This window comes from Dendrobates tinctorius, unplaced genomic scaffold (genome assembly GCF_039654945.1).
Source record: "Dendrobates tinctorius isolate UK_male_01 unplaced genomic scaffold, ASM3965494v1 ptg000342l, whole genome shotgun sequence".
Classification (NCBI taxonomy): Eukaryota; Metazoa; Chordata; class Amphibia; order Anura; family Dendrobatidae; genus Dendrobates; species Dendrobates tinctorius.
Window position 1 is genome coordinate 2,806,800 of NW_027362008.1, and position 22,556 is coordinate 2,829,355.

Below are 22,556 nucleotides of genomic sequence, written 5' to 3' on the forward strand. Positions count from 1 at the left end.
CACCAGGGCTTCAGAATGCAGCTGCAGGTAGTCTCCCCCTTATCTATCTGATCGTCCGGCCGAGGATATCAGTGGTGTCAGCGGGGCTGCGAATTACTCCAGGCACCAGAGGGAGAAACAGACCCTGCGTCCTTTCACATTGCCTGCCCGGCCATGCCACGGAAACCAGATAATTTAATAACAACCTCAACTGAGGACATACGTCACTGCTTTTCTGACTATTATAGTACATTATATGCTTCTAGGAGCGGTTTTGATGTCCCAGAATGTCTATCTGTCAGACATAAAATTCCCCTGGTTGGACTCTACTCAGCGAGCCCTTCTGGGCGCTGATTTTACTATAGAAGAAATAGAAGCTGCTATGATGGATGTGGCCTCTGGGAAGGATCCTGGACCGGATGGGTTCCTAATTGAACTATATAGAAAGTATAAAGAAGTATTGGCTCTGCTTCTCTTAGAAGGTGATTCAGGGGATCTGGAGGGGGGGTGTATGCCAGGATCCTTTTACGAAGCAAATATTATTGTGCTTAAAAAAAGAAGTTGATTATAACATTTTCACTAGGGTTCTCGCCATTAGATTGAACTCGGTTATATTGGATCTCATATACCCTGACCAGACTGGCTTCATGCCAGGCAAAAGCACCTCCATTAGTATTAGGCGGGTCCAGTCGGTGGTCCAGTATTGCTCTTTGGTGCCGGACAATTCTTGGGCTCTGGCGTCGTTAGACGCTGCTAAGGCCTTTGACTCCCTTGAGTGGCCCTTCCTATTTGCGTGTTTGCCGAAATATGGTTTCGGAAATAGATTTCAAAAATGGATTGGCGCAATTTACGCAAGTGCTAAGGCCCATATAATTATAAATAGGTCCATGTCGGAAAGACTTTCCCTATCTAGAGGGACGCGGCAGGGGTGCCCCCTCTCCCCGGCCCTCTTTGCCCTTGCAATTGAGGCGTTGGCAATACTAAGGTCCTCTCTGAATATTAAGGGCATAAACATAGCAGATCGTCTAGACACTATCGGCCTCTATGCCGATGATATGGTGATATTCATGGAGGGGACTCTGCCATATGTAATCGATACCATTGATAAATTCAGTAAATACTTGGGTGTATACATTAGCTGGGAGAATTCTGCCTTGTTGCCCCTTTCTCATAACCCAGGAGCCCACCTTGATACTCTATCTTCGTTGCCTATAGTGTCACATTTTAAATATCTAGGAATTTATAGCCCAAAAAATAGTGAACTTGACCTACAACTTAATGTCCTTCCACTATTGGATCTAGTTAGGCTTAAGTTTGCATCCTGGAGTAAACTCCCGCTATCTGTCGCTGGTCGTATAAACCTCATTAAGATGATTCTACTCCCGAAGCTTAGCGATTCCCTCCAACACAGTGCGGTGCTGATCCCTAAGTCCTTTTTTGCAGGTTTAAATTCTTTAACTACATCTTTTAAATGGGGGAAAACCAGACCCCAGCTTAAATTATCTACTCTGCAGAGACCTAAACAGATGGGCGGGGCGGCGCGGCCTGATTTTTATATTATCTTGCTGGGCAGGTTAAGGCCTTGAGTAGATGGATGCCTGATAGCCAGTTGCGCACCTCTGAAAGTCACCTGGCCCACGCTGCGAGAATTGACTGCCCGCTGGGTTTTTTGGAAATGAATAAGCCTGGCATCCCCCGATTATTGCCTTTACTCTGTTTAGCAAGGTCCATTTGGAGACAGATTAAAAGGTGGTCCACTTTGGGGATATTGTAGCTGAAATGCCATTATGGGACAATGCTTATTTCCCGGTGCTTTTGAATCACCCGTCCACTGACTTCTGGATTGTACATGGTGTTTCCTCGGTCAGAGATTTATATGTAGATGGTATCCTAATGTCCTTCGAACAAATTCAGTCCAAAAACAATATCCCGAGGTCACAATTTTTTCGCTACCTTCAGCTTAGATCAGCTCTTCAGTCACATTTACTCTCTGTGGGCGGGGTCCAGACGATCTCCTCTTTCCCTTTAATAGGAATCCTTAGGTCGCAGGGGCCCCGGGGTCTCATTTCTGCTCTATACACTTATATGCTGTCTGTGGGAACCGGCTCTGCTATGGTAGCGGTCAGGAGGAGGTGGGGGAGTCTTATTCCTGATGCTCAGGACGATGATTGGGAGGAGATTCTTGAGTCTTCGATTGGCGTGTCTCCATCGATCAATGATAGAATGATTCAATTATATATGATACACCAGTCATATTTAACCCCGTCACGACTCTTCAGAATGGGTTGGCTCCAGTCTTCGGATTGTTTGAGATGTCCCTCAGCAGAGGCGTCGAGTTGTCCCATTATCCTCTCCTACTGGAGTGAGGTGACATCGCTGCTGACGTCACTAGTACAAATCCCGGTTCCCCTTAACCCGTTGGTCTGTTTGTTTGGGGTGCTGGATGGGGAGATGTGGGGACACTATGTTAGAATTTTCTTGCAGGAGACACTCTTTCTGGCCCGAAAGATGCCGGCGTTACGGTGGCCCCCTGGTGTGTAACATCCAGCCCTGTTGCACCCCCGGTGTATAACATCCAGCACCATTGCCCCCCCGGTGTATAACATCCAGCCCTGTTGCACCCCCGGTATATAACATCCAGCCCTGTTGCACCCCGGTGTATAACATCCAGCCCCGTTTCCCCCCCATGTATAACATCCAGCCCTGTTGCCCCCCCCAGGTGTATAACATCCAGCCCTGTTGCACCCCCCCGGTGTATAACATCCAGCCCTGTTGCACTCCCGGTGTATAACATCCAGCCCTGTTGTTCCCCAGTATATAACATCCGGCCCTGTTGCACCCCCGGTGTATAACATCCAGCACTGTTGCTCCCCCGGTGTATAACATCCAGCCCTGTTGCTCCCCCGGTGTATAACATCCAGCCCTGTTGCACTCCCGGTGTATAACATCCAGCCCTGTTGCACTCCCGGTGTATAACATCCAGCCCTGTTGCACTCCCGGTATATAACATCCAGCCCTGTTGCACCCCCGGTGTATAACATCCAGCCCTGTTGCACCCCCGGTGTATAACATCCAGCCCTGTTGCACCCCTGGTGTATAACATCCAGCCCTGTTGCACCCCCGGTGTATAACATCTAGCCCTGTTGCACCCCTGGTGTATAACATCCAGCCCTGTTGCACCCCTGGTGTATAACATCCAGCCCTGTTGCACTCCCGGTGTATAACATCCAGCGCTGTTGCTCCCCCGGTGTATAACATCCAGCCCTGTTGCACTCCCGGTATATAACATCCAGCCCTGTTGCACCCCCGGTGTATAACATCCAGCCCTGTTGCACCCCCGGTGTATAACATCCAGCCCTGTTGCACCCCTGGTGTATAACATCCAGCCCTGTTGCACCCCTGGTGTATAACATCCAGCCCTGTTGCACCCCTGGTGTATAACATCCAGCCCTGTTGCACCCCCGGTATATAACATCCAGCCCTGTTGCACCCCGGTGTATAACATCCAGCCCCGTTTCCCCCCCCATGTATAACATCCAGCCCTGTTGCACCCCCCCCGGTGTATAACATCCAGCCCTCTTGCACCCCCGGTGTATAACATCCAGCCCTGTTGCACTCCCAGTGTATAACATCCAGCCCTGTTGCATCCCCAGTATATAACATCCGGCCCTGTTGCACCCCCGGTGTATAACATCCAGCCCTGTTGCTCCCCCGGTGTATAACATCCAGCCCTGTTGCACTCCCGGTGTATAACATCCAGCCCTGTTGCTCCCCCGGTGTATAACATCCAGCCCTGTTGCACCCCTGGTGTATAACATCCAGCCCTGTTGCACTCCCGGTGTATAACATCCAGCCCTGTTGCACTCCCGGTATATAACATCCAGCCCTGTTGCACTCCCGGTGTATAACATCCAGCCCTGTTGCACTCCCGGTGTATAACATCCAGCCCTGTTGCTCCCCCGGTGTATAACATCCAGCCCTGTTGCACTCCCGGTGTATAACATCCAGCCCTGTTGCACTCCCGGTGTATAACATCCAGCCCTGTTGCACTCCCGGTGTATAACATCCAGCCCTGTTGCACCCCCGGTATATAACATCCAGCCCTGTTGCACTCCCGGTATATAACATCCAGCCCTGTTGCACTCCCGGTGTATAACATCCAGCCCTGTTGCACTCCCGGTATATAACATCCAGCCCTGTTACCCCCCGGTATATAACATCCAGCCCTGTTGCACTCCCGGTGTATAACATCCAGCCCTGTTGCACTCCCGGTGTATAACATCCAGCCCTGTTGCACTCCCGGTATATAACATCCAGCCCTGTTGCACCCCCGGTATATAACATCCAGCCCTGTTGCACTCCCGGTATATAACATCCAGCCCTGTTGCACTCCCGGTGTATAACATCCAGCCCTGTTGCACCCCCGGTATATAACATCCAGCCCTGTTGCACTCCCGGTATATAACATCCAGCCCTGTTGCACTCCCGGTGTATAACATCCAGCCCTGTTGCACTCCCGGTATATAACATCCAGCCCTGTTGCCCCCAGGTATATAACATCCAGCCCTGTTGCACTCCCGGTATATAACATCCAGCCCTGTTGCACTCCCGGTGTATAACATCCAGCCCTGTTGCACTCCCGGTATATAACATCCAGCCCTGTTACCCCCCGGTATATAACATTTGGCTCCTCACTTTTTTTTTTTTTACCTATAAATAGGATGAAATTGTTTTCCGGCAAGAATTGTGTTTCCAAAGAAATAACCTCCTGCCCAGATTCCCGGTGGTTCCTCCTCGATTTGTGAATAACGTGATAACGGGGTGTTGCCATTCTCCATGCATGCGTCCCCACACTTTCTGACACTCAGCACTGATTGGACAATGTAGGGAAACGCCCTTTTGACAAAGGGAATGGTAACACCCAGGTGTCAGTATTTTCCTACATTTATAGGTTGAATAGCAGAAGAACTGCACAGATAAGTGAGAAATAACATTATTACTCCTGAAATGTGAGGATGAAAAACTAAGAGAAAAATTACTAAAAATCAATAATAAAAATGGATCTGTAAGGCCTATAATGGGGGAAATGTTTTTCATAAGAATCAGCTCCAGTTGTAGATGAGAGAAGTCACACCAGAGAGAAGCCGTACTCCTGTTCACAATGTGGGAAAAGCTCTACAGGTAATGTACTGTTTTATCAACAAATTGCATCATATTAATCTCTTAAAGGGGTGATACAAAAAACTGACCAGCGCCTCCAGTCACTGTGAACAGGTGCGAGCTATAATGACTGCACAGAGCACAAACAAAGGAGCACAGCAGCACTCAGTAAGGGGCAAAATATATGCAAATACCGAATACATGAGATCTGAGCTGCATTATGGCTAAATAAAATGTACTTGCAAAAATGAAGGTTCTTGGTGCATAAATTAGCAATTCATGTGTGCCCATCAACCACAGCAAGGTGACACTTCTCAGACGAGGACCTAACCTAATACTTATCAAACATGCCTCTCCCGGGCTACAGGCCTACATTCTAAATGGGCAGGTAGGAACCAGCACTAATTAAAAGCACCCTTGGGCTGATGGGAGGAGATTTCTGTCTGTGCACTCTTCCCAAGGGTACTTGTAATTAATTAGTGCTGGTTCCTATCGATCATTTAGCAATAATGCAGTTCAGAGCTCATGTATTCTGAACCTGTAAAACCCCTCTATCCACCAGGACAATTGTTTTTCATTGTTGAATCCCAGGAGCCATCATTTCTTTATCCGCTGTATGAGGAGCTTTTTAGTGGAGGATGAGGTTTATTTTTCACCTTATTGCTTATCTTTATCAGCTTTATTCAGCTGTTGTGTTTTTTTAATTTTACTCTCTTCATGTTGTGATTGGCTCACTCGGCTGCTCTCAGAGGTGGACACAGGAACGTTCCTTCCACTGGTTTATATAAACACTGTAAAAAAGTCCAGCTGATAAAAATTCAAGTTAAGACCAGCATCCCGCAGACAATTAGCGGCAACGCGTTTCGAACACTACATGTGTTCTTTGTCAGAGCTGCACATTGACATTTAGAAGAACAATTTATACATACTCAGTAAAACCCCGCTCCCCCTCATCAATCACAGGATTGGAATAGCAATTGTAGTGCACCTGAACAATTAAAAACATATGTGATGCAAGAAAACACAGGTTGACAAGCAAAAACCCCCCTGCAATTGTACCAGCGAATCAGTAATGAAATAATAGCTCTCTCCGGAGATTGAGTCCACAAGGATGGCAGGAGTCCACGTTAAATATCCAGAAAGCCGCACCATCGCGCAGATATGTGCGGGTGTCACCTCCTCCTGCTGATCAGACAATATTTTCCATTGCTAAACCTTGGAGACATGCCGTGTTGGGCTGATGGCATTGTATGACCTGTTTAGCGGCCTGTGACATTGTGCGAGAAGAATGAGAGATGTTACCAAGATGGTTAAATGCTCAGACGTTTCTTCATGTTACGGATGGTGCAGCCCACATACACTTCATCGCATACGGAACCAGTAGTTATCTACACCACATACTGACTAATCATAGAATCATAGAATCGTAGAGTTGGAAGGGACCTCCTGGGCCATCTGGTCCAACCCCCTGCTCAAAGCAGGATTCGCTAAATCATCCCAGTTAGATGTCTGTCCAGCCTCTGTTTGAAGACTTCCATTGAAGGAGAACTCACCACTTCTCGTGGCAACCTGTTCCACTCATTGATCACTCTAACTGTCAAAAAGTTTTTTCTAATATCTAATCTGTGTTTCCTCCCATTCAGCTTCATCCCATTGCTTCTAGTCTTTCCTTGTGCAAATGAGAATAAAGTTGATCCTTCTACAATGTGACAGCCCTTTAGATATTTGTAGACAGCTATTAAGTCTCCTCTCAGTCTTCTCTTTTGCAAACTAAACATTCCCAAATCCTGCAACCTTTCCTCATAAGACAGGGTTTGCAGACCGGTCACCATTCTGGTCGCTCTTTTCTGAACTTGCTCCAGTTTGTTGATGTCTTTTTTAAAATGTGGTGCCCAAAATTGGACACAATATTCCAGATGAGGTCTGACCAAAGAGGAGTAGAGGGAAATAATTACTTCACGTGATCTAGACTGTATGCTTCTGTTAATACATCCTAGAATTGCATTTGCCTTTTTTGCTGCTGCATCACACTGTTGACTCATATTCAGTCTGTGATCTATTAGTATACCCAAGTCTTTTTCACATGTGCTGTCACTTAGCCCTATTCCTCCCATTCTATATATGCTTTTTTCATTTTTATTGCCCAGATGTAGTACTTTGCATTTCTCCCTGTTAAAAACCATTCTGTTAGTTGCTGCCCACTTCTCCAGTTTATTTAAATCTTTTTGAATCCTCTCTCTCTCTTCTCTAGTATTAGCTATCCCTCCTAGCTTTGTGTCATCAGCAAATTTAATCAGTTTACCCTCAATTCCTTCATCTAAATCGTTGATAAAGATGTTGAACAATACAGGGCCCAGGACAGAGCCCTGTGGTACCCCACTTGAGACATTCTTCCAACTGGATGTGCAGCCATTTACGACCACTCTTTGGGTCCGATCACTAAGTCAGTTATGAATCCACCTAACAGTTGCCTTGTCCATTCCATACTTAGTCATTTTTTCAATAAGGATTGTATGAGAGACTTTGTCAAATGCTTTGCTGAAGTCAAGATATACTATATCTACAGCATTTCCTTGATCCACCCAATCAGTAATACCATCATAGAAGGAAATTAAATTAGTCTGACATGACTTATTAGTTACAAACCCATGCTGACTCTGTTTAATCACTTCATTCTTATCCAGGTATTGACATACATGTTGTTTAATAATTTGTTCAAAGATCTTTCCTGGTATAGAAGTCAGACTCACCGGCCTATAGTTGCCTGGGTCCACCTTCTTCCCCTTTTTGAAGATAGGAACAACATTTGCTCTTCTCCAGTCTTCTGGCACTTCTCCTGTTCTCCAAGAATTTTCAAAGATTATGGAGAGGGGTTCAAAAATTTCTTCTGCTATCTCCTTCAGTACTCTGGGGTGTAATTCATCTGGACCTGGAGACTTGAATACATTTAGGTTAGCTAAGTGTTTCCTCACTATCTTTCTGTTTATAGATATCCTGGATTCTTCTATTCCCTTAATAGGACAGTGAATAACAGTTGATGTTACATTTCCTTTCTGAGAGAAAACAGATGCAAAATAGGAATTTAAAAGTTCAGCCTTCTCAACATCCTGTCTTACCATTTCATCATTTTCATCCTGTAAAAATCCTATAGCATCTTTGACTTTTCTTTTACTTTTGACATATCCCCAAAATCCTTTATTATTGCTTTTGACATCTCTTGCAAGCCTCAATTCATTTTCAGCTTTAGCTAATCTGATTTGTGCCTTGCAGGTTCTGCAGACAGCATTATATTCTTCTTTAGATATGCCTCCTTCTTTCCATTTTATAAACATTTTTTGCTTCCTTTTTAGCATGTGCTTAAGTTCTGTGTTCATCCATCCTGGTTTCCTTAAATGCTTCCTATTCTTCCCTCTTTTCGGAATTGTTAACAACTGTGCTTTGAGAATTTCATTTTTCAAGATTTCCCATCCTTCTTGGACATTTTTGTCTTTAAGGATATCCAGCCATTGGATCCCTCCAATTCTCTTTCTGAATCCCTTAAAATCTGCCTTTCTGAAATCTAACCTTGACGTCTGAGTCTTCACAGGTCTTCCGCCTTTAGTTATCCAAAATTCTAAAATAGCATGGTCGCTACCTCCTAGGGTCCCAGCCACTTTTACCTCCTCAACCATTTCCTCCCTGTTTATAAGGATTAGATCCAAGGTAGCAGTTCCCCTTGTTTTCTCCTTTACCTTTTGGAAGATAAAGTTGTCAGCAAGAGAGGATAAGAATTTCCTTGACCTGTTAGTTTTGCCTGAGAGAGATTCCCAACAAATGTCTGGATAGTTGAAATCTCCCATGACAACTATGTCATATTTTTTGGAGAACTTGGCCATTTGATGCATAAAGAGTTCATCCATATCTTCAGCTTGCACAGGCGGCCTGTAGTAAATGCCTACAATGGTGTCCTTTCCATTGTTCTGTCCTTGTATTCTTACCCAAACAGTTTCCACAGAACTCCCAGTCTCTGAAGCTTCAATCTCTGTGCAGATATACGCATTTCTAACATACAATGCGACACCCCCTCCTCGTTTATCAAGTCTGTTTCTTGCAAATAAGTTGTATCCTTCTAGTTTTGTATTCCAATCATGTGTATTGTCCCACCAAGTTTCAGTGATTCCAATGACATCATATTCCTTTTCCTGTGTTAGTAGTTCCAATTCTCCTTGTTTGTTGCCCATGCTTTGTGCATTAGTATAGAAACATTTTAGTTTGTGATTGGTTTCTCTTTCTCCAATATTTTTATTAATTAGATTCTTACGTCTTTGTTCTTCCTTTCCACTTCTATTAGCAGAGTTCTCAATAGCATTTGTCAGGTGTATGGCTTTTTCTGGTCTTTTGCTTCCCTTCCCATGTTGTTCTAGTTTAAAGCTCTCCTTACAAGTGTAGCAAGGCGACTTCCAAATACATGCTTTCCAGTCTTCGTAAGGTGCACCCCATCTCTAGCAAGTAGTCCATCGTATAAGTAGTTCACTCCGTGATCCAGAAATCCAAATCGTTGCTGACGGCACCATCGACGTAGCCAGTTGTTCACCTGCAGAATCTTATTCCACCTCCTTGTTCCATGGCCATCCACTGGGAGGATGGAAGAGAAGACCACCTGCGCTCCCAGTTCTTTCACTTTCTTGCCTAAGTCTTCAAAGTCTCTGCAGATGGTTTCCAGGTCGTTTCTTGCGGTGTCATTTGTCCCCACATGTAGTAGCAGGAATGGGTAGTCATCTGTAGGTCTGAAGAGTCCTGATATCCTGTCAGACACATCTTTAATTTTTGCACCTGGAAGACAGCACATTTCTCTTGAAGTTATATCCGGTCTGCAGATAGCGGCCTCTGTTCCTCTCAACAGGGAATCCCCCATGACCACCACTCTCCGTTTCTTCTTCACAACATTTTTCTTTCTCCATCCAGGAGGACTCTGAGAGCGTACAAGGTTGCTGCTTGTTGGCAAAGTCTTATCCTGATGTATTTCTTCATCGTTTTCCTGCGTGAGAGCCTGGTACTGGTTTCTGAGCAGTATGGGTGCTGACTGCCTCCTGATCCTCCTGCTTCTCTGGGTCACATGTCTCCATTCCTCTGTTTCTTCAGGTGCACTTCGAATTTCTTCTCTTTCTGTAACATGAAGAGATAATTCTGCTCTGTCCAAGAACTCTTCACCTTCCTTAATGATCTTCAACGTAGCTAACCTCTCTTCGAGATTTTGCAACTTTTCCTCCAACAGGGTCACAAGCTTGCATTTGTGGCATGTGAAGTTTGGCTTTTCCACTGGTAAATCTGTGAACATGTAGCAAGAAATGCAGCTCACCAAATGGCTCCTGGCCTCTTCCATCTTGAGATTTCTTAAAAAGATGAAAGATGAGCCAAAATTTGCACTGGGAATATGCAAATGATCTCCTCAAGACTCTTCCCCTGGTTTCTCCGATTTCCTCTTTTCAGCTGCAACGGCCAAAACCCAGTGATCGTTGAGCTCGCGGAGACTCTTCACTTATCCCAGAAGGCACTGGGAATATGCAAATGATCTCCTCAAGACTCTTCCCCTGGTTTCCAATTCATAAATTCATAAAGTGTTCACAGGAATTTGAGTTAGAGAAATTCTTAGTGTCACAAATTTGCATATTCTGCTCCGGCTTTCACCACATTGAAGAAAACCTTCACCATCCTCCAGCCGTGTAGAGCGGCCATTGCTTCTCCAATTATTTGGAGCTGGTGAAAGACGGCCTAATGTTCGGCCTCTTTTTGCTACTACCGCACAACCCGGTTCTAACATTTTGGATAATATCCTATCTTCCTCCAAAAGGGGTAAATATTGAAGTATAATGTTTTTGATATTACAGAATTGTGGGCTATATTGTAAAGATAATACGGGCTTAGTTTGCCATTTTTTCTTTTTTTGGATGAATCCTCAACTAAAAGTTCAATACTATATTTTTTGCTCTATGTAGCATCCAATTTGAATAGCCCCGATTAGAGAGTTTTTTTTTTTCACTTTCTTCCAATTCCCCCTTTAATTTTACTACATCATTGCAATTCCGTGTTATACGGGTGAACTCCCCGACCGGGAGCGACCATATGCTGCAACCACTAGTACAAAGAGCATGCGGTTTTTGGAAACAGCTGCCCCAGGTGTCCTGGAATCGCAGTCATTCCTGGGTCAGTTGTGATGTGGTGTCCCTGTACACCGGCGCCCCTCATGAGGTTGCCTTGGAAGCATTACGATTTCATTTGTCCCGCTATAGTAATTAATCAGCAGATTTATGTAATTACATATTGGATTTGTTTTTTTTCCTGACGACGCACAATTTTTTCATTTTTGACAATCAGTTTTATTTACAATGCAGGAGCGTCTCAATGGGGGCGAAATTTTCTCCATCAGTAGCAAATGTAGTAATGACCTATTGGGAACTAAATTATTTCTATACAAGCTCCAATCCCTTCATTGCCAATATACAGTGGTGTGCCAGATTCATTGATGATCTTCTGTTTATGTGGACGGGTGATACTGCTACTGGACCCGATTTTGTAAACTACATTAATAAGAAGACATTTGCTCTCTTACATCCAGCACTCATGCGTCTTCCATTTCTTTCTTAGATCTTTTCTGGAGGGCAAAGGTCAATGTCAGGCATCAGCATACTGCATGCACGCAGCTGTCACCCCAAGCACACGATCAGGTCGCTCCCGGTCGGGGAGTTCACCCGTATAACACGGAATTGCAATGATGTAGTAAAATTAAAGGGGGAATTGGAAGAAAGTGGAAAAAAAACTCTAATCGGGGCTATTCAAATTGGATGCTACATAGAGCAAAAAATATAGTATTGAACTTTTAGTGGAGGATTCATCCAAAAAAAGAAAAAATGGCAAAGTAAGCCCGTATTATCTTTACAATATAGCCCACAATTCTGTAATATAAAAAACATTATACTTCAATATTTACCCCTTTTGGAGGAAGATAGGATATTATCCAAAATGTTTGAACCGGGTTGTGCGGTAGTAGCAAAAAGAGGCCGAACATTAGGCCGTCTTTCACCAGCTCCAAATAATCGGAGAAGCAATGGCCGCTCTACACGGCTGGAGGATGGTGAAGGTTTTTTCAATGTGGTGAAAGCCGGAGCAGAATATGCAAATTTGTGACAAACACTAAGAATTTCTCTAACGCAAATTCCTCTGAACACTTTATGAATTGTATTAGTCAGTATGTGGTGTAGATAATTACTTATTCCGTATGCAGTAAAGTGTATGTGGGCTGCACCATCCGTAACATGAAGAAACGTCTGAGCATTTAACCATCTCGGTAACATCTCTCATTCTTCTCGCACAATGTCACAGGCCGCTAAACAGGTCATACAATGCCATCAGCCCAACACGGCATGTCTCCAAGGTTTAGCAATGGAAAATATTGTCTGATCAGCAGGAGGAGGTGACACCCGCACATATCTGCGCGATGGTGCGGCTTTCTGGATATTTAACGTGGACTCCTGCCATCCTTGTGGACTCAATCTCCGGAGAGAGCTATTATTTCATTACTGATTCGCTGGTACAATTGCAGGGGGGTTTTTTGCTTGTCAACCTGTGTTTTCTTGCATCACATATGTTTTTAATTGTTCAGGTGCACTACAATTGCTATTCCAATCCTGTGATTGATGAGGGGGAGTGGGTTTTTTTTTACTGAGTATGTATAAATTGTTCTTCTAAATGTCAATGTGCAGCTCTGACAAAGAACACATGTAGTGTCCGAAACGCGTTGCCGCTAATTGTCTGCAGGATGCTGGTCTTAACTTGAATTTTTTTCAATAAATAGCCTTGTTTTATCAGCTGGACTTTTCTTTTTTTACATTGCTTCCAAGCGGTCTCCTTGCAGTCCGTGCTGACAACACGCCACAACAGGTGAGCTGGCTTTACTCTATTTCTTTTATATAAACGGCATAAACCAGTGCAGGATTTCACATAATGAACACTGCCTTTCTGGCGTAACGGCAAAACAAAAGATCACTTCTATCACAGTCCGAGTGCCTGCGGGATTCACCCACTCAGGATACAATAAGCTTCAGCTCCCACTGGAGCTCCAGACTGGAGACTTCCTTGCCTCCAAACACACGCCGAAAAAACCCTCAGTGGCCGGCTATTTTACCTGCCGAACCACACGCTTGAGGTGGAGATATGGTGAGTAGCTGTTCCACCCATCACTTACAGCTACTCACAAAAACCCAACCCTATCATGGCCGATTAACCCATCAGCACATGCTGGACAGAAACTTCTGGGTTTCACGTCACGGAAGATGGCCACCTTCATGACACACATCTCCCCTCACATACATTGCCAGTGGCCCTGTCACAATGTGCTACACAAGTTGATTGATGAAACGACCCTAATCCTCGAGACTGAGAAGTGACTGTACGTTCATCGTATATAGACTCCCTTCCTTGTGTCCTCCATTTTCCTCCTGTAAAGGTGAACTGATGGAGGAAATCCGGTCGTTCCTAGTAATAAGGCGCTTACAGACAGTCTCCATATAGCAGATCCCAGAGGTATCCCGGCTTCCATCTTTTTACCACAATACTGTGATCTGGACTTAGTTGTATCCTCATAGTAGGTGCTGGCTGGTAGAGTGAGCTGACAGAAGAAGGTCAACATGTCAGATCGAAACCAAAGATGGCCGGTACTAGACAAAATATAGGAGTGAGGACGAGGTCAGAATCAGAATACAGAGTTAGAATGGTCATGTACCGTATTTTTCGGACTATAAGACGCACCGGACCATAAGACGCACCCCAATTTTCAGTAGGAAAATAGGGGGAAAAAAAATGTGTCAAATGGGGGTCCGTCTTACAGTCCGAATTCAGCTTACCTGGGATGGGATCCGGCACAGGTGGAGAAGTAGTCACAGGAGTCATTTAGTGGTCCAGGCTCGTGCGGTGGCGGCTCTGTGCTGGGGCTGGTTGGTTGTGCTGGGGCAGCCGTGCTGGGGTAGGGGCAGCTGCGCTGGGGTAGGGGAAGCTGTGCTGGGGCAGCTGTGCTGGGGCAGGGGCAGCTGTGCTGGGGCAGGGACAGGGGCAGCTGTGCTGAGGCAGGGGCAGCTGTGCTGAGGCAGGGGCAGCTGTGCTGAGGCAGGGGCAGCTGTGCTGGGGCAGGGGCAGCAGTGCTGGGGCTGGGGCAGCTGTGCTGGGGCAGGGGCAGCTGTGCTGGGGCAGGGGCAGCTGTGCTGGGGCAGGTGGGCTCTGCGGTGGTGGCAGCTGTGCTGGGGCAGGGGCAGCTGTGCTGGGGCAGGGGCAGCTGTGCTGGGGCTGGGGCAGCTGTGCTGGGGCAGCTGTGCTGGGGCAGGTGGGCACTGCGGTGGGACGAGATCTGAAGCTGCGCATGCGCCGTCCTCGGACCGGCGGCCATCTTCCCGGCGTCCATGCTCTCGGAGGCCACCGCAACATGGCGGCGTCCAGCAAGGGAACTGCGGGGGCCTCCGGGCTGCGAAGAAATGCCGGCGGAGCCGCCGCCCCTGCATCGGAGCACAGCCCGCTGCCACCACCGCACCGCAAAGCGCCGCCCGCTGCCACCACCACACCGCAGAGCCCCGCCCGCTGCCACCAGGTTAGACCGTGTATTGCGACCATAAGACGCACCCCCCACTTTCCCCAAAAATTTTGGGGGGAAAATGTGCGTCTTATGGTCGGAAAAATACGGTAGATAGAGGCCTCAGTCAGCCCCGGGTGTTATGGAAGCCACGTAAGTGTAAAGCTGCTCTCCTCCTCCCATCAAATTGTTATCCTCCTAATATATTGCAGTCATCATATTATGTAGCACTGTCCACTTACAATTGATCATTTTCCTTTCTGCGCAGCTAATTCTTCTCTTTTCCATTAGATCTATGACATCAGGTGATTAATAACTGACGAGCTGAATCCTTCCAAGCTCTGTAGAAACTGGAGGTTAATTTTCCCTGTATGAGTCATCAGTCACTGCTCGGGTCCCTGGCAGGGGGAGGAGGTGAAGAAGGGACTGATAAATGCAAGGACAAGAGACTTCCTGTTTCTACAAAGAGCAGCGAAAAGAGAAGAATTAACTGGATAGAAAATGATCAACTGTGAGTGCACAGCGCTGTATAATATGATGGGGGCAGTATATGAGGAGGAGGACGGCTGCTTTATCACCGACTGACGGGAGCAATGAAACCAGGTGCAGAATAGATCTGTAACTGGTGACGCCCAGCAGACTGCGGGAGTTAATAGGATGTGGCGCTGCCCCATAGGTCACCGCACAGGAAAGGCGGGGGAGGGTGGGGTAGACTTATTACTGCAGCCCCCATGCCACTGCACTGGCCATCCTGGGGGAAGGGACCACCGATCTGAGCTGAGGGGGGAGCAAGGGGACACCATAGGGGGCTGGAAAAGGGAAATGTGTAGTGTTTGTTCAGTCCCAGGGTGGAGGGTCGCTGGAACTCTGGGCAATACAAGAAATCGAGGACAATACCAATTATATTTACTTTATTTATTGTAGAAAAGTCATAAAACAAAAATTACTTTTTTGTTTTTCCAGACATTTTCGTGTTCCCAAATTCTGACAGCCGTCAGCCATAAGTGATATATAGTGTTATAAGCCATCAGTGACGCATTCTACCTGGTGACGGTATTTCTCATTGGTACCGTATGTTATACACATTGATCAGTTTTTATTACACTCGATAAAGAATAATAAACTTCATGAATTGTATGAGTAGAAAATAGGAAACTAATGTTTCCTACTTTCAACATAAACTGTAAAGAGAACCTGTCACTTGCTCCAAAAATTGAGATAAATACCTTGTACATAGCCCTGAGCTCCCCTGATTCTTCCGCTGTTTTCCATTTTCCTCTGCGTCACTCTATTACAGAGATATTCAGATTAGTTTCTTCTGGAGCGCATCATGTGAAATCTCTACTCTGCAGTCCAGCTATGGTTTCTTGAGAGTCTTTTCTGGGGACATTCGCTTTCACCCCTCCCAGACGCTGCTAATCCCAGCTCGGCATCTGATCTAGCATTCTGAGGCTACCAAGCTGTGATTATCAGCATCTGGGCAGGCTGGAGAAACCACGTCACCAGAGACAACTGAAGAACGAAGAGACTTCACATAGTGCACTCCAGGAGGGATAAATGTGAATATCTCTGCAATGGATTGACACAGCGTGGAGCAGAAGAATCATCAGAGCTCAAGGATTTTTACAAGTTATTTATCTCAATTTTTTGTTTTCTAACAGGTCCTCTTTAAAGTGCGCCTGTAATTTAGGATTTACCCCCTTCATGTGCCTTCAGAGCTATTGCAGTCTTCTAAGGTTTCCTATCATGCCCTTAGCCATATACTGAGTACATGATTACGGTGGCTGGAGCTCAACTGCTCCTGGATGTAGGACCACCATTGTGACTAGTCAATCTTATTTACATACGGTAATGAAATATTTAAACTCCATTTTTAATTGTGTGGACACTTTTCTACACTAAGGGCTGGATAGGAAGCTTGAGAGAGAGAAATGGCACTGGTGATATATTAAGGGGGTAATTTCTGATGACAGAACTGTCTATTTGCTGTCTAATCTCTGCCACCCCTGACTTGTGCCAATGTCACCAGTATATAAGTGTTATTATCTTTACCCGTCATTGTGTTAATGTTACGGCATCTAGTTTTATTACCGGTCCTTTCACTGACGAGGGTCTTCATTGTGCGCTCCATAAAATAAATGTAGAAATCCCTTTTGTGTTGTTAAATAAAAAAGTTACATCCAATCTATCTTTTATCTTCATAGGAAATTCTTGTGGCAATAACGGTTTATCATTAAATTGTAAGAAAGAAGATATCAGGAAGCAGTCTAATGGAGAAACCCTCATTACCCTTCATGGACCTGGACTTCACAGCACTTCACTTTCTTATACTCCTCCTAATCATGAGGAACCCTCTCCTGAGCAATCTCACATTGTTACCACAATTCCAGGTGACAAAGTGGATACAAGATTTCAGTGTGACAAGCAACTTGCTAAAAGCTCAGATTTTCTAACACAAAGAAAGCACAAAGGAGAGAAGCCATACTCCTGTTCAGAATGTGGGAAATGCTTTACATGTAAATCAAAATTTGTTAGACATGGGAGAATTCACACAGGAGAGAAGCCATTTTCATGTTTGGAATGTGAGAAGTCCTTCACAGATAAAGGGAATCTTCATAAACATCAGAGAATTCATACAGGAGAGAAGCCGTACTCATGTTCAGAATGTGGGAAATGCTTTAAACATAAAAGAACTATTAATGCACATCAGAGAATTCATACAGGAGAGGAGCCATATTCATGTTCAAAATGTGGGAAATGCTTTACATATAAATCAACATGTGTTATACATGAGAGAAGTCACGCATTAGAGAAGCCACTTTCATGTTTGGAATGTGGGAAGTCCTTTGCATATAAAGGGAGTCTTATTAGACATCAGAGAATTCACACAGGAAGGAAGACCTATGCATGTTCAGATTGTGGGAAATGTTATACAGATAAATTCAAATTTGTTAGACATGAGAAAATGCACACAGGAGAAAAGCCATTTTCATGTTTAGAATGTGGGAAATCCTTCACAAATAAATGGAGTCTTATTACACATCAGAGAATTCATACAGGAGAGAAGCCGTATTCATGTTCAGAATGTGGGAAATGCTTTACTAGTAAAGCAAATCTTCTGACACATCAGAGAAGTCACACTGGAGAGAAGCCGTATTCATGTTCAGAATGTGGGAAATGTTTTAAAACTAAATCTTGTTTAGTTGTACATCAAACAACTCACACCGGGGAGAAACGGTTTTCATGTTTACAATGTGAAAAGCGCTTCGCACATAAATCACAACTTATTAAACATCAGAGAATTCACACAGGAGAAAAAAAGTATTCATGCTCCGAATGTGGGAAATCTTTTACATGTAAAGCCAGTCTTACTACACATGAGAAAATTCACACGGGAGAGAAGCCGTATTCCTGTCCACTGTGTGAGAGACGTTTTATACAAAAATATAATCTTGTTCTACATAAGAGAACTCATGAAAGAATGAAACTGTAGTTATGTTCACTCTGTCTTGTACGTTTCCATAAACAGTGGAAGACCTGAGAATGTCGTACATGTATTTTCAGGGCAGGTGAAGGCATTGGAACACTTCCACTTTTTGCTGAATCAATTTGGTTCCAAATCAGCGTTTATTGACAAATCCACAACAGATTTTTAGGTAAAAAAAAAATTATTTAGATGTTTAAAGGGGACCTTCCAGCAGCTTGAGCATATTAAACCGGTCACATCATTGCATAGTGGCTGCAGAGCTCAATTACATTTTTCTTTTAGATTTTAATACTCATATCTTTTTTTGAGGTATTAACTTGTAAAGTTTAGGTTAAACTTTATGTTAAGCCCAACTGAGTGTTATCAGAGGTTTGTCTGTAGGGGTCTGTACTTCTTCCTCTGCATTATCTTGAGTAGTCCTAACCAGGCAGCAAAACACTGGAAAAAAGACCACGCTCCACAAAATGATGACCTGACGGTATGTTCTCACTGATCTTCAGGATTTATCCAAAAATATTTAATCCAGTATACACACTGCTCAAAAAAATAAAGGGAACACTTCACAATGTGACTCCAAGTCAATCACTTCTGTGATATCAACCTGACCAGTTATGAAGCAACACTGATGGTGAATCAATTTCTCCTGCTGTTCAAATGAAACAGACAACAGGTAGAAATGATCAGCAATTAGCAAGACCACCCTATACAGGAGTGGTTCTGCAGGGGGTGACCACAGACCATTTCTCTTTTCTCATCCTTTTTGACAGTTGTGTTGGTCACATTTGCATTTTGTCATTGCTCTCACCCCTAGAGGTACTGTACAGTAGCATGAGGTGGTGTCTACAACCCACAGAAGTTGCTCAGTTAGTGCAGCTCATCCAGGATGGCACATCAATGTTAGCTGTGGCAAGAAAGGTAGCTGTGTCTGTCAACACAGTGCCCAGAGCATGGAGCAGATACCAGGAGACATGGAGGGGCCCGTAAGAAGGCAACAATCCAGCAGCAGGGCCACTACCACCTTTATGCAAGCAGGAGCAGTGACAGCTCCGCAAAAGGACCTCCAGCAGGCCACTAGCATCCTTTTGTCTGCTCACACTGTCAAAAACAGACTCCATGAGGGTGGTATGTGGGCCTGATGCCCAACACCATTCAGTATTCAGTGCGATTGGCTTTTGCCAAAGAACACGAAGATTGGCAGATTCAACATTGGCGCCCTGTGCTCTTCACGGATGAGAGCTGGAGATGCCATAGAGAACTTTCTGTTGCTTGCAACAGTCCTTCAGCATAACCACTTTGTCAGTGGGTCAATAATGGTGTGGGGAGGCATTTCTTTGGCAGGCTGCACAGCCCTCCATATGTTAGCCAGAGGTACCCTGACTACCAGTAGGTACCGGGATTAGATCCTCAGACCCATTGTGAGACCATATGCAGGTACACTGGGTTCCTTCTCATGCATGACAATGCTAGGCCTCATGTGGCTGAAGTGTGTCAGCAGTTTCTGCATGATGAAGGCATTGATGCTATGGACTGGCCTGCCCGTTCCCCAGACCTGAATCAAATCAGGCACATCTGGGACCTCATGTCTTGTTCCATCCACCAATGCCACGTTACACCACAAACTGTCCAGGAGTTGACTAAAGCTTTAATCCAGGTCTGGGAGGAGATCCCTCAGGAGAACATTGGTTGCCTCATCAGGAGCATGCCCAGGCATTTTAGGGAGGTCATACAGGAATGTGGAGGCCACACACACTACTGAGCATCGTTTCCTTGCCTTGAGGCATTTCCACTGAAGTTGGATCAGTCTGTAATTTGATTTTCCACTTTGATTTTGAGTATCATTTTAAATTCAGACCTCCATGGGATATTAAATGTGATTTTTACTGATCATTTTTATGTTTTATTGCTCTCAGCGCATTCCACTATGCAATGAATAAAGATTTGCAACTGAAATATTTTTCATTCAGTGATATCTAGGATGTGGGATTTTAGTGTTCCCTTTACTTTTTTGAGCAGTGTATATACAGGCAATAAAAATAAATTATGGTATATTCACCACTGTGAACAAATCATCCCGACTGCGGTACAGACTTGAGCAAGCTTCCGACTTGTAGATAGATGCTGGGTGTGGGTGATCCCTGTGCAGACATATCCTGGGTGCGACTGAGCCGTGGGCAGACAGATCCTGGGTGTGGGTGATCACTGTGAAAACAGATCCTGGTGTGGGTTACCTCTGAGCACACAGATCCCGGGTGTGGGTGATCCCTGAGCTGACCGATCCTGTGTTATGAGTTCATTTTCCCCTTCACCATTGAGGTCTGATGAACTCCCTCTTCTGGTGAAGGAAGGTAGTGAGGCTGATTACTAAACACCTGAGCTGGTAGAGCTTGACTGGGTGACGGGAATTGCTGACTGGATATAAGGCAGCCGACACCCTTCTGCCTCACTGGTGATTTCTCTGAGGGATTCTAGGAGACCAGTCTGATTCCTGCTCCTCAAAAGCTAAGTTTTCTGCCTTGCTTTTTGCATTTGTGTTTTGGTTTTATTTTGCCTTGCTTTTCTGGATTCTGCCATGCCCTGCTGGGGTGAGCTGAATTCCTTTGTGTCTTTTTGCTCTGTCTTCAGAAAATACCTGAGTACTGACATAGTCTTTTTGAAGCCTGGCGTCTTCAGGGCCTTTTTCCCTGTCAGTCTGTTGGCTCTTGTTTTGATAGGGTTTTTGGCGGATTGCAGACAGCAGCTTTTCTATCCTGTCCTATCTAGTTAGCTTGGGCCCCATCATTTGCTCAGTCTATCTTTCTATCTGTGTTAGTGTTTTTTCTTCTTGCTTCACTGTCATATGTTGGGGGCTGCCTATTGCTTTGGGGTCTGCTCTGGGGCAGTTTAGATTTCCCTTTCTGTCTTTAGGCTATGTAGTTCTCTGGCTGTGATCGAGGGGTCTAGGGCACCGTAGGAACCCCCCACGGCTACTGCTAGTTGTTGATAGGTTCAGGGGTCTGCAATCCGATAGCTGACTTCTCTGGTTTTCTGGACTTAGCTAGCATTTCTGTTTTTGCCTCCTACGGTGACTCGTTCATAACAGAATCACCAGCCATACCGCAGATCCTAGGGTACTCAATAGCAGGAAAGAATTGTAAAAAAAAAAAAGTGTGTATATTTTTTCCTCTATATCTCTGAGGCCGTAGGGGGAATTTTTTTTTCTCTCAATGGCGATAAAGCAATTGTCTGATCGTGTAGAGCAGCTCGCTGCGGAAGTGCGGGAAGTTTCCGCCTACCTTGCTCATTCACATGCTGCTGAACCAAAGATCCCTACTCCTGATGTGTTTTTTGGGGATCGGTCTAAATTTTTGAATTTCAAAAATAATTCTAAATTATTTTTTGCCTTGAAGCCTAACTCGTCAGGGAGCTCCGCGCAGCAGGTTAAAATTGTCATCTCTTTGCTGCGTGGAGATCCCCAGGATTGGGCGTTTTCTTTGAAACCAGATGATCCTATTCTGACTAATGTGAACGCATTTTTTCAAGCCTTGGGGTTGTATGACGAACCTAATGCTATTGATCAGGCTGAAAAGGCCCTGTTGGCATTGAGCCAGGGTCGAGATTCTGCAGAATTGTACTGTCAAAAATTTCGAAAGTGGGCGGTCCTTACTACCTGGAATGATAATGCCTTGGCAGCTCTCTTTCGGAAGGGTTTGTCAGAAGCCGTAAAAGATACTATGGTGGGATTTCCTGTTCCCTCTGGTCTTGACGATTCTATGTCATTAGCCATTCAGGTTGATCGGCGTTTACGTGAACGCAGGACTGCACGAGAGGTGTTGCCACCTGTTGAACAAGTGTCTGAACCTATGCAATGTGATAGAGTTTTGTCCAGGGAGCAACGTCAGGAGTTCAGAAGGCGTAATAAGCTGTGTTTTTTTTGTGGAGATGCCTCGCATATTACTTCTGTCTGTCCTAAACGAGAGAAACGTTTTGTACACACGTTTTCTGTGGGTGGTGTTCAACCTAAGTTTCTTCTGGCAATTACTCTGATCTGCTCCCTGTCCACATTTTCCGCCAAGGCTTTTGTGGATTCGGGAGCAGCCCTGAACCTAATGGACTTGGATTTTGCTAAACGTTATGGATTTCCTATGACACCTCTGCGGACGCCTATCCCTTTGAGGGGGATTGATGCTACTCCTTTGGCGAAAAATAAACCTCAGTTTTGGACCCAGGTGGTAATGCGGGTCGCCCCAGACCATCAAGAAAATTGCAGATTTTTGGTGTTGCATAATTTGCATGATACCATTGTTCTGGGGTTTCCTTGGTTGCAAATTCATAATCCAGTTTTGGATTGGAAATCTG

General features: G+C 45.0%; 1 protein-coding gene across 3 annotated transcripts in view; it reads left to right on the forward strand.

Annotated features, from left to right (window-relative positions):
• LOC141074928 (uncharacterized) overlaps nucleotides 1-18,693 on the forward strand; it is a 42,620-nt gene extending 23,927 nt beyond the window's left edge. For all 3 annotated transcript variants that reach the window (XM_073562244.1, XM_073562245.1, XM_073562247.1), the window contains one exon: nucleotides 16,939-18,693. In XM_073562244.1, the coding sequence (XP_073418345.1) occupies nucleotides 16,939-18,227 (1,289 nt within the window). In that variant the 3' untranslated portion in view covers nucleotides 18,228-18,693. The remainder of the gene's footprint in view (nucleotides 1-16,938) is intronic.
• Nucleotides 18,694-22,556: the final 3,863 nt, after the last annotated feature.